The 13,123-nt window shown below is 40.9% G+C and overlaps 1 protein-coding gene across 1 annotated transcript; it reads right to left on the bottom strand.

The window, feature by feature from the left end:
- Positions 1-3,953: 3,953 nt before the first annotated feature.
- On the bottom strand, positions 3,954-12,049 carry slc25a38a (solute carrier family 25 member 38a). Its single transcript, XM_072674543.1, has 9 exons — positions 11,981-12,049; positions 11,522-11,872; positions 9,607-9,699; positions 8,099-8,226; positions 7,427-7,511; positions 7,127-7,306; positions 6,300-6,468; positions 5,622-5,788; positions 3,954-5,058 (listed from the first exon to the last, which is right to left on the bottom strand). Exons 3-9 carry the CDS (start codon positions 9,619-9,621, stop codon positions 4,936-4,938), a joined length of 867 nt encoding a protein of 288 aa, XP_072530644.1. The 5' UTR covers positions 9,622-9,699; positions 11,522-11,872; positions 11,981-12,049; the 3' UTR covers positions 3,954-4,935.
- Between the last annotated feature and the right edge of the window lie 1,074 nt (positions 12,050-13,123).

Raw genomic sequence — 13,123 nt, 5'->3', positions numbered from 1 at the left:
ATTAATCGTTAATAAGCTTCGAGGTTTAAGATGAGTGACATAAAGTTGACTTTTTAATTAATAAATTAAAGTTCCTTAATCAGAATTTATGCAGCAGAATTGTTCACAGTGGCGGTGAATAGAACCAGACGTCTTAAAAGTTGAATGTCTTTAAAAGTACCCTCACAGAAAATTATTAACTACGAATTCATAATGAATAAACTGCCTGATGCCGGAGAAATTGCTTTACCATAATTGTAAAATGCAGTTTTAAAGGAACTTGAAGGTACTCAAAGGTACCTTTAGGCAGAATTTATGCAATAGCACTGTTTACAAGGGTGGTAAAAGAAATCAGCCATCTTAAATGTTTAGCTTCTTTAAAAGCATCCTCACAGAAAATTATTAAACATAAAATGCTAATAAATGTGCTGCCTGATGCCGGAGACATTGTTTTACCATATAAAAAAAACATTCACGGTGGAGGTGTACATGTAGGGTGTTGTGAAACAAAATAGTCCCCAAAAAAATTAATTCTACCATCATAAATATTCCTTATAACTCAGCAGACACGTGTTCAGGTTCACTGGTGGGTGTGGATAGTAAATAAAGAGGCTATATATGTGTTGTAGTCATGGCGCGCCCTGGTTCCATTCCCCACCACTGTAAAGAAAACGTAAATCGGTACGTTTCTCTACAGTGAACCATTTCACACCAAACCCACTTTGACTGAGTGTTTATTTTACAGCCACTGAATCATACAGAAAATTAGAAAAAGTATTGATATGTCCCTTTAAGTAAAACAAAACAAAAAAACACTTGCTTTAAAATAGCGAAGTTTTAAACAACAAAATATTGAATATTCTGGCTGATACTCAAGATATCAGTATTGATAATTAATAAGAATAATCTGAGCAAAAGATAAAAAAACAGGTTCTGTCCCTGTTCTGGAAAGTTCTGGTCACTTTCTGTGGTTTATTTTTATACTGAGCTCATTTTGATTTGATTCAACATTGTAGGAAACTGAATATCAATCCCAGCAGCAGCAGACTGACCCTTACCCACATGCCCCATACCTTCCCTTTACTCAGCAGAGCTTTGCATGACCTGTCCTCACGTTGCAACGGACAGATCTACACAAATCTGCCCACTAGAGGGTGCCGTGTGTGCTGTGGCGGCCTGCTGTCGGACGGGTGGCCCATATTAAGACACGGGATGGAGTGTCCATATTAAGACAAAGACCATATTAAGACAATGGGAGATGTTGACTCGGGGGTAAAGATTGTGTACTCTGTCGCAACTCCTGTTTGCAGAGCAGACAGAAAGTTCTGGGTATGTTTATCAGAATATGTGCACAGTGACGGAAAACTCTCCACCACTAAACCCCACTTTACTGTGAAATATGAGGATATGAGAATATCAGAGACTAGGTGGGAGACCACTGACGGCTCTGAATGGAGGGTGAGCCACTGCTGAGTGAGGAAAGCCTGAGGAGGGACGAAGTGTGTGGATAAGACCAGAGTGACACTAGTGAAGGGGGGTCAGTCCTCGGCCTTGGCTGGAGGTCACAGGTCAGATTAAGTAGGCTAGGGCTGAGAACACAGCACGGGACAGGTAAACAGGCTGTGGTCACATGGTTCAGAGAAGCTGCTGTTCCAGACAGGCCTTTAGTAGCAGCACTGCTATAAAGATAACTGTGAGTTTTAGTGAGTTAATGAATTTATTACCCCTCAATATCCCCCTATTAGAGTCCGTCTAGAAGAGTGGAGCTCACACTGACCACCCAAACAAGCTTCAGCTATTCAATAAAAGCCTAATAATCGTTAATAAGCTTCGAGGTTTAAGATTAGTGACATAAAGTTGACTTTTTAATTAATAAATTAAAGTTCCTTAATCAGAATTTATGCAGCAGAATTGTTCACAGTGGTGGTGAATAGAACCAGACGTCTTAAAAGTTGAATGTCTTTAAAAGTACCCTCACAGAAAATTATTAACTACGAATTGATTATGAATAAACTGCCTGATGACAGAGAAATTGCCTTACCTATTAATCTGACCTATATTTGTAAAATCCACCCATGAAAGAGAATTACTGACAACAGACTGGGAGCACAAATTTGTCCCTAAATAAACTTTATTTTACCATCATCATCATTACATGGAAAAACAAAGTAGACACGTGTTCAGGTTCACTGGTGGGTTTGGATAATAAATAATAAAGTGGCTATATTTGTATACTGTAGTCAAAATAGTCAGGTGGCCTCTGGTTCCATTCACCACCACTGTAGAGAAATTGTAAATTGGTGAGATTCTCTATAATGAACCATATCACACCAAACTCACTTCAACTGAGCGTTCACATCTCAACCACTGAATTATTTAGAAACTTTAAAAAATCACTGAAATTACCCTTTAATTTCAAAAACACCCATTTTAACGTAGTTTTAAAGACGTAATGTGCTGATACTCTCGAAATTCACGTCACATCTAGTTTGGCATCGTTTTTTCTAAAAGTGTAAGTCAGTATTAATCTTTTTTATGAAGAAATTGGAACTGTGTGATGGTGAAAACATATGATGCCTTTTCTCCATTCATTCATAATGGCAGTAAAACTCCTGCCGCTGGTGTTCTGGCATTTACCGAATTTCGTCAGCGTCTGCGTTCCCTCCTTTCCTCTCTTATCACCGTCTGCAGAAGGCCCGAACACTAGATAAGGATGCAGCCTTCTTCGGTGCCAAAGTGTCAAATTCAGGATCCTGGGTCATGCAGTCTTCAGGACGGATGTCCTGTAGCACAGTGTCTTTGGAACTTTACCTACTTCCAGATCAAGTAGATCTAGTAGACCAGATCTTTTCAGAGACAAGGCGTTCTCTCATTTCACAAATTATTCAGCTAAAACTCTCCTACAAATGTACACTTGCAGCTTTTACTGGCTGCTAATAAGGTCAGACGCCATGCTGGTGGTCTTGTAGGCCCTGTGCAGAAATATTACTATATTAGATATTAAAAGAATAATGTTGTACAAGTTAAAGTCACACAGTTTCACACCTTATGCCAAGTATAGTAGCTTAACCAAGACATGTTTGGTGTAGGAGGTTTGCTTCTTTGGTTTACATTAGAAGCTAATGTAGCTAGCACACATAATACAAGCTAGCATGATGCTAACTACAGATCTAAATCCTCACACACTCGCCTTAAACTGTGTGGAGTTGTGTGAATTTGCTTATGTGGTTTCTGACGACCGTTATCTATGAATCTGGACTAAAATACAGAGAAAATGTAGGCCTGAAGATGGCTAATGCTGCTACTGTTTTAGCCGTGCAACATAGCTAGCTACATTTGTCCGTTTTTAAAGATAACGTGCCCACATTTGATTTTCTGAGGTAAATTTGGTAACTGTAAATGACTAAATGTCTACCAAACACTTGCAACAGTGTTATATTATGTCCTAATTGAGTTAATGGGCATTTTTAAAATATCTGTCTTCTGATAAATTAAAAATGATCAAAAAGAAAAGAAGCTACGTTAGCATAGGTTTACCACAGCACCAAGCTTGGCCCTGAGTCTTTCTTTTTGTTTATTTTTTGTTTTTATTTAATAAAAGGGTAAAAACCTAGTACATTAAAACATTTTTTTCATTATTTTAAAAACATTTTAGTTGATAACTTGCTTATGTGGCTGACAACACACCGATAAATACGAACTGAAGTACAGACAAGAATGGTTTATCATACAGTGTCAAAATGAGATTTTCTGAGGTAAATTTGATAACAATAAATGAGATAATGATTACCAAACTCTTGAAACAATACCGCATCATGTCCTACCTGAGCTTCTGGACTTTTTTTATTATTATTTTATTTTATTTAGCTGGATAGCATGTATAGCTATCTGTATATTTATTTTCTCTAATTTTCGTAAAATGAACAGATCACTCTGAAATCACACACAGCATGTTTGTTTCATCAATTCATTTTATTTGAATATTTTAAATATTTTTAGACATTTGATGTCAGTCAACACAAGTATTAATCATTAATATTATTGTTATGTACATGATTTCAGTAAGTTCACAGACAAAAGAAATGTTTAAAAAAATGTTAAAAAGCTGGGTGGCATTAGTCACGCACAGCCCTGAAGAGTCAGGTTTTAGAAACACGTCCGCAGTTTAACTGCAAAATACAGCAGAGGGTCATTACTGACAGCAGGATAGATGCTTCTTCAGCACAACAACATAAGACATCTCTAAACAGCATTTCGTGCAATACTGTCTTATAGAGATCTGCAGCAGGTGGCGCTCATCATAATGAGAAAACACATTCACACAAATCACATATTTTCTTTGGGGATTATCAGCTTCTGTGCAATACTCAATGGTCAAAACAGGGCATTAACTTGAAGATACTTTTTGCTTATACTTCACTTTTTGATCTGAATCAAGTGTGAACAGTCCAAGTGTTCTCAAACTGAATCAAATGCACCTGTTTCTGAGGATGATAAGCTAGCTTCTCTGTTATAGGCATGGTAAATACTCGAATGGGCACTGACTTGGAGGTACAACAAAAACTATGCTTGCCCTTCTTGCATACACTTCACTTTTTGATCTGAATCAAGTGTGAACAGTCTAAGTGTTTTCAAACTGAATCAAATGCCCTGATTTCTAAGGTGATTCTGATCCAGTGGGGATTAGCATTTGATCCCGTGCCCAGCTGTACTACTGGATTACCCTGTCTTAAAACAAGCAGTTTATTGATGTGATTCTCTTCGTCCAGTGTGAACACAACCTCTCTGAAACCGAACCGTTTAGACTCCACTGTCTCTGCAACAGCAAAATCTCTCCCTTCACTACCCTCCTTATACTTTCCAAGGCCATCGTTTTCCTCACTGTTTCTCCATTCTCTGGTTTTGGTCTTCCCTTTCATCCAAGAGTTCTTCAAAATCTTGTTTCCATCGCTCTGCTCAGGATTTGAGGCCCATCCGAGCCATGAGCTGCTCATACACGGTCCAGGCCATCGCCGCCATCATCGTCCTCCGGAGTGAGCGTGGCACCGCGCCTCGGAAAAACCCCACCAAGCCATGCTCCTGAAATACACAAACACACACTCGAGTTAACACCCAACACATTTCCATAGTGATTCATTTACGCTTCAGTTCAGTTTCACTGAGGCATTGACCAAGAACTTGGAGGAAAACATCAAACTAAAGGATGTGACGTCGGTGTTAATGACGACGTGAACTCCAGTAGAGCATACTGGAAGTCAAAGAGCGTTAATGGATCAACCATTGCATGGAGATGTGCTAAGATAACCCTGAGCTACGAGCAGAAAGATCTTGAGACAGGATCTTTGCAGACGATGCAAAGGTCGACCTGACCCAAAAAACTAAGCAATAACAGTGCAGGGAGGGTGAGGAGGAAAAACAAACAAACAAACAAACAAGCTAATTCTGATACCTCGTAATAAAGTCCTCCAACCAAGGCCCAGCCCTAATTCCAGGCAATAAAGCGAAGGCTGCAGCCATTTAGCATTTTATTTAGCAGACCATGTGCTCCACAGAGATAAGACCAATCAGCAGGGTGGGGGTGAAGAAGTAGAGCTATACACCAACATTAATAACGTTGCAGCTGAAATGACCAAGTAGATTACCATGTAGATGTAGTGCACTGCATCCGTGGTCCTCTTGAAGAGGTGGGGGTTCACCTGGACCTGAGTTTTAACCACGTCTGCAGGCTGAGTGAGCAGAGAGGCCAGCACACCGGCCACAATCCCGCAGCTGAAGTTCGCCAAGGGTGCATAGGCTGACTGGCTTATCTCTGCAGAGAGAGAGAGAGAGAAAGAAAAAGTTAAGACGTCATCAGTGGAAACTATCAGCCTGACAGAGTGGGCTAGCAGATATGCGAAGGCTGCAGAAGAGCTGCCTGCAGCCCTTACATAATGCTCTTGCGCCAGCAATGGCCTGAACTCAACTAGATAGGACTTGTATTGACAGCGTCGCGGACCTGCACACACCCCCGTAACACCCTTAAAGAAATGAACTGTGCCCCGACCACCCATGAGGCTCATACATGCAGTATATGGACAAAAGTATTGGGACACCTGTGCATTCTACTCTATGCTTTCTACTGAATTTCTACCAGCAACTCATCGCCACTGCTCCACAGCTCAATGCTGGGGGCTTTATACCCCTGCAGAAGACAGGGGAACAGTCCTGTTGGCAATTCAATTGGCAGTACTTCTCTATAGCGACTAGACAGGCTGCGTGCGTGCATTTGCACATCTGTGTCAGCAATGGCAAGTGTACTTGCATAGCAGTGGTATACTGACCGCTCGGCAGTGTGCTCTTGGCCTGGCTGTAGAACATGACGTAGATGCCGGAGAAGGGGGCGTCTCGGAGCAGAGTGGCTGTTAGGCCAGAGAACAGACCCCTTGGTCCCTCGGTCTGACACACACTCCTCAAAGCCCCCGCCACACTGCCATAGTTGTAGCGGCCGCTCTAACAAAAAAAAAAAAACACATGCAAACACTGTGAGTCTGACTAGTGTAGTACGACAGTGCAGAGTGTTAACATTAGAGTGTCAAAGACTATCAATTAGAGGGGCCATGATATCTTTCTTTAAATACTCCTCAGCTTTAAATAGGAATATTTTTAATTGACCTGAATACCAATACCCATCGATACAGGCATGACGTCTCTACTATCAATTTCTGATAAAATGTTCTTTGTCCACTAGATAAGATGAGGATGTGCCCTTTGTTTAACTAGTGTGCCACCGTTAGAACAGTAATTACTCAGTCCTGATAAAGTTTACAACCTGGTGCCTGTCAGTCATTATGACTGACTCAGTTATTGTTCAGTCACTTTCAGACACTTACTGAGGTTCAGTACCATCCAGTACACGGGACACGTCCTTGGCTTGCCTAGACAGTTCTAGGAAAACTCTCCGTTTAGTCTTCAGGAACCTCAGTGTGCGCTAATGGTTTTCCTAGAACTGCACATTCAAGCCAAGAACCATTTAGGATCCCTTATTTTTAAACCTGATAGATCTGATAGGGTTCATTCTAAAGGATAAAGACAGGCCAGGCTAGACAAACACCCCCTCTGTCACATCTACTGTATACTCTCATGCACACACACACACTCACTCACTCACCTCAAAGCGTGTTTTGATGACAGTGACTGGCAGCATGCACACTCCCGCCACGCTCCGGGCTCCTGCCCCCAGCAGCACGGCCTCCACGGGGGCCGGAGCCCTGTCGCTGAAGAAGTGCTGCTTCACGCTGTAGTATGTGCTGAAGTAGATCCCCACTCCCGGGATACAGCGCACAAATGACTGGCAGAGGGGGATTAATACAGTAATTTTAATACAGTAAATTTGCTGCATATTAAAATAACTGTCTATTATATAGTCAAATAAGACTGTACAATAAATACAAGTGTGTTTGATACTCACTGGTGAGACCCCCTTCCACAGCCCAAGCAGCTTCTCGGTCTTCACAACACTGAGGAAAACTGTCACCATGCCAACCCTTCCTGAACTGAAAGGAAATTTAGAATATACAGTATAGTACTATGTATTGTACAACGCACATATGGACTACTATATACTAGTATTATATACACATGTAATATTTGATATATAGCATATACTGCTATATATTACAGAGCTCACAGAGCATCACATATGTACTACATATATATAGAGCTTATACTATATTATGTACAGTATTGCACATATATACTTTAATTTATTACACAAAGCTCATACTATACTGTATGTATATATCACATATATACTGTAATATATATTATTATATTACATAACACTAAAAAGAACAATGGGCTATTTAAAGGTTATTTATTAAAGGCATAGAACCATGGCACCTCAAAGAACCACCTGGATGTTTACGCGGTTCTTTACCTGGTTAAAGGGTTTATCGTACTGGTGGAAAACCTTGTGTAGATGATTCTAGATAGCACCAAAAAGGGTTCCACTACTGTTACAAGCCATAGAACTACATTTTCAGTACTATATAGATTACGGTAGTATTTCGGCCATATCTTGTAGCCCCAGTGGTGAGGTCAGTGTGCTTTAATAAATGTGTGCATCTGCTGTGGTTCTCACCCAGGCTGCACTGCACTGCTCTGTACGGTCTGCAGGCGGGTCTTCACCAAGTCCAGAGGCTGGAAGAGCAAAGTGGAGCAGGTTCCACTCAGAGAGCCGCACATGAAGGCTTTAATCGCAGGGTGGGCCTGTATCAATGACATGAACAGGGGGTTAAACATTCAGATCAATCACTACTGTATTATTAATGCAGACGACAGACGTTTAGGAACATGATAATTGGGAGAGTGTGGATCTGGCTAACTGGAGACACAGGTATAGGAATATTAGACTCTAGTTTTAGAACATTAAACTGGTCTCTACAGGCACGTTATTAGCAACATGGTGTCTCACAGGTGTAACATGAGTTAGGTTTATGGTAAGGAGTCGTAGCCGTACTGGGTATGAGTCAGCAGGCAGGGTTAAACAATCAGTGACAGAGAGGGGAAAGGGGCTGGGAATACTGGTCCAATAGAACAACATTTACCCTCCTGTGTGAGCAGAGAGTGACGCACAGGCACAGCGTGTTCAAACAAACACACTCGCTACAACCCCAACTAACACGCTCCTCCTTACTACGCATGCAGACACACATGAGCGAACCAACACAGTCACATTAGATTTTGGGTGTATTTGGATTTTCAGTTCTATAACAGTCTTGTCAGATCTGCGTAAGAGGGACTGTTGTGTAACTTGGATTTTTAGATCAGATGTTGATGGTTTCAGCCATTCACTGCTGGACTCTCCACTTGTCTGAATGCCCACCTGTCTCTCTGTCTGTCTTCTCCCTTTCAAACACTGTTATGGCAACAGAATTTTTTCCCACAAGTTCTGGCTCTGCCAGAACCAAACAAGTGGCTGGAAACTAGAGTCTTGGCACAGCCGTGCCCGTTTCCAGGGCATTTACTGAGGAACCCGACCCAATTCTCTCGTAAGGCGATCAGTGAATGGTGTAAACACGTGAAACTGAAAGTAAAGACAAACCAACAACAACAGCAGTAACGCGCTTCTAGAACTTGCTGGAGTCCGGCTCCAACAAGTCCACTCTGTATGCAGGGAGTAGTGTGGAGCAGAGTGGGGTTGTGGGGTTTGGGACAACATCATGAATGTAAATAAATTACTTTAAAATGTAAACCAAGTTTAACTTATCAAGTAACCAAGACTAACTAATGGAGTCTGGAGAAGCAAAGAACGAGTTCATTATCCGAAGCGATACCACATCATCTGTCAAACATGGTGGAGATACTGTTATTGCATATTGTATATCACTGGTATTTAGGCATGCACCACTGGTATTTAGGCATGCACCACTGGTGTTTAGGCATGGGTCTCTGGTGTTTAGGCATGGGTCACTGGTGTTTAGGCATGGGTCACTGGTGTTTAGGCATGGGTCACTGGTGTTTATCTTTTGAGTCTATGAAAATACACTGAGGTGGTGCACAGAGGCCAAATTTTAAAATAAAAGGTGTCACTGTCCAAATACTTATGGACTTTTAGACAAGTATGTGATGAAAGAGCTGAGCACTTACCAGAGAAAACTCCATGATTCTGCCAGGGATGAAGAAGCTGAGAACGCTGTGTTCAGACTTTCCAAATCTTTCAGGATAGGTTTTTGAGCCGCCCTATACAAAACACACAAACATGCGGTGGTTTAACGCACACAGCTATGAGTACTGACCTGCCGCATGGGGTCACGTCACTCAGAGCAGGAGCAGCGTGCGACTGAGCAACAGAATTGAACACAGCACAGGACACACTGCTCCCAATTAACAAATCAGCGAACGTGACCCTGCTCATTCATTCCATCACGAGTGACCCGCTCGTGATGGCAATTTAGCACACGTGAGCCGCCTCGACTGAGCATGTGCTTTTCATTTGGTCGGAAGAATATTATATATATATATATAATTTCCTAATGAATTGACCAATAGATAACCTGAAATTATTGAGAACCTGTAACCAGTACAACCAGTTACCACATGGATGTGACTGTGAATCTGATTGGCTGAGAAGTTGGAGTTAGTGAAGTGATTCACAGATGTGAACTCTAGTGAACTGATCAGTGATTGCAGAGCCGGTCTCTGCGTCTGAGCTCAGCTAGGCTTACACCTGCAGTTGCTTAACCACGGCTTACTTTGATATGGAAAGGATTTCAATGGACTAACGCAATGTTGCTCAATCCTGCTCCTGGAGTTGCCCTGAACTGCACACTGAAGTGCGTGAGTGTGTGTGTGTGTGTGCGCTGAAGTGTGTCCTAGCTCTAACCAGGGCTAACCAACATAATGGCTGGCCAATCATATCTGCAGACTTTTTTTATCAGATAATTTGCTACTTTTATGGTCTGGGATTTGACCTCACAACCTCCTAACTGCAGTATGGAAAAGTGTGAGGCAGCAGTGTAAAATGCATCCAGGGCAGATGAATAACGTTATTAGATAGGGAACAGTGTACTAATTCTGAGCATGTTGTGGATATTAGAGCTGCATGATACTGAGAAAGCCTGACATTGCAATATTTTTTTTCTGCAATATATAATGCAATATTAAAAAATACATGTATTTTCACCAGAAGTCAGCGATACAACATGATATGATATGATATTAATGTCCTATGTTGTGCAGCCCTTAGTGGAGGTCATCAATGCATAAAGAACAGTGACCAACTGCTGGTTGCAGAGCATAATTAGTCCTGTTTAATTGGTTTTAGATTTTATCTCATTTTAATAGTTCATAAAAAAGATATATATATATATAAAATATATAATAATAATAATTAAATTATTATTATATTTGACTTCATGCTGTTTATTGGTGCTAAAGAAGTGATACAATAGTGAACTGATCATCATATCTATCTGTAAAAAAATGTAACTAACATTTTAATAAAATTACTGAATTTAAAATGAAAAATATTAGGGATACAATAATATTTGTTATGGATAATTCTTCTAAGCACTTTCATAACTAACACAACTTAAGTTTAAAATCTAAATGATAAATATTAGAAATACTGCTAATATTTTATGGTCAATTCTGATTAATTTACAACCAAATTAGGCTTTACTGCACTAGATGAACTTACTCCACAAATAAATTTGCACATTTCAGCAGTTAGTTTGAGCCTAATTTGCAATATTGATCATATTCATAGTTTTTTTTTTATTGGCCCAAACTGGCATTTTTTAAACCCAATCAACAAAAATAAGCTGATTATTTTATTAATATAAATTAAATAAAGTGCTGTGTAATCAGCATTTTACTCCCTTAATACTGGTTTCAGCCACAAAATGTTGTTTGCAGTCAAATGACAAAATATTTATATGAATAAACGTTTAAAAGGATCCAGCTCAGATGCAATACACCTTATTAATATCCTAATATCCTAATATCTAATATTCTCAGATCTGAGACTGTGGGTCAGGCACTGTGATGGAGGGACACTCACCTCTCTCAGGATGAATGACTGAAACCGGTCTTTCTGCACGAGCTGCTGGTTGAGGTGATAGACGTTCACAGAAGAGCGCGGTCAAATCTCCAGCTATGGGACAGGACAGGACAGGACAGGACAGGACAGCAGCAGCAGCAGCACCTCAACCCCCTTCTCCTCTCCTGTCCCTCCTTTTAAAGCGTGGACGTTGAACGTAATTGGTCGAGTCCGGGCTTGAGCAACTTCCAAGCTGATTCTGATTGGCTGTCGCGCAACTTGGGCGGATTCCCCGCGTTCCGATTGGCTCTCCGCTTAGGCAGCGCTTACAGATGCCTCATGCGGCATCAGCCCGGCAAGAGGAGCTCCAGGCTGCCAGAAAGAAAATTAAAGACGAGTAAAATGAGCTATAATCTATATCACGTCTCGTGATTTTCACTTTTAACCGTAAAGAAAATAAAAATAATAAAGTTAACTCACCGACCACCCTAAAAAACAGCTGTTTTGTTCAGTCTGCAGGTTAAAATAGCAAATAATGTTAATTTAACATTTAACACTTGAACTGAGATTTCAGTGAGTGAGGCTGAGACACACACACACACACACACACACACACACACACACACACACACACACACACACACACACGCACCTCAGATCCGCTCAGAACTGGTTTGAACCAAACGAGTCCAGTTAGGAGTCAGAGTGGGAGCCATCTGGCGGCGAGACCGCGTTACTGCAGCGCCCACCCACTTTCACTGGCCCTCCCTGCAGCTGAACCCAGTTTTTAACATATTTAAGTACAATTGCTGGTGAAGTTGCTTGGAGCACATTTATGTTTTTTTTTGTGTGTGTTGAGGTTCTGGTTTTTAAAATAACCAGCTTGGATTTTCCCAATTGTATCAAGAGTGAAAAAGGCACAGACTGTCAACTCAGCAGTTGTCCAACCAGAAGATTCATTAAATCAGTTTCTGAAATCCTTCAGACTGGTTCAACAGACCATCAACATTCTGTGGTATTCGGACACAGACATAAATCAGACTCTAATCAGTTATTTTGAAACTACTATAAATGCATGGAAACATGAAATGTGTGGAGATATAAAAAAATGGACTTGGGAAGATTTGGTACGTGTAGTGTAGTGTTTCTGTTAGTCCAAGCTGGTCTTTGAGGGTCAGAGAGGTTGAGAAGCTGCTCATTCAGATGAAAAAAAAAACCATATCCTGTGCTGGAAAGCTAGCAGGTTAACCAGCTCTTGACCAACTAAGGGCAATGTTGTTTAATTTTGGTCATGCTAGTTGTCCAGTTTTGTGATGCTCTTCAACCAGCATGGTCAAGCTCGGTCATACGGGTGGTCTATGTTGGTTAGGCTGATCATGCTTGTAGACCAGCTGAACCATCAAACCCAAACAAAAACATACCATATACAGGTCAAGAGCTCAACAGCATCAACAACAGCTTGATGGTGATGAATCTGAAGTAGCAGGGTGTCCACAAACATTTGGACATATTGTGTAGATTCATGTGTAATTCATATTTTTCACTATAAGATATTTATATATGAGTAATCAGTCCTATACGCACAAATGAGCGAATGAGGGGGTGGAATGAAGAGGTGGAGAG

The sequence above is a fragment of the Salminus brasiliensis genome, chromosome 3 (genome assembly GCF_030463535.1).
Source record: "Salminus brasiliensis chromosome 3, fSalBra1.hap2, whole genome shotgun sequence".
NCBI classification, from domain to species: Eukaryota; Metazoa; Chordata; class Actinopteri; order Characiformes; family Bryconidae; genus Salminus; species Salminus brasiliensis.
This window is presented reverse-complemented; position numbering and strand designations above follow the sequence as displayed.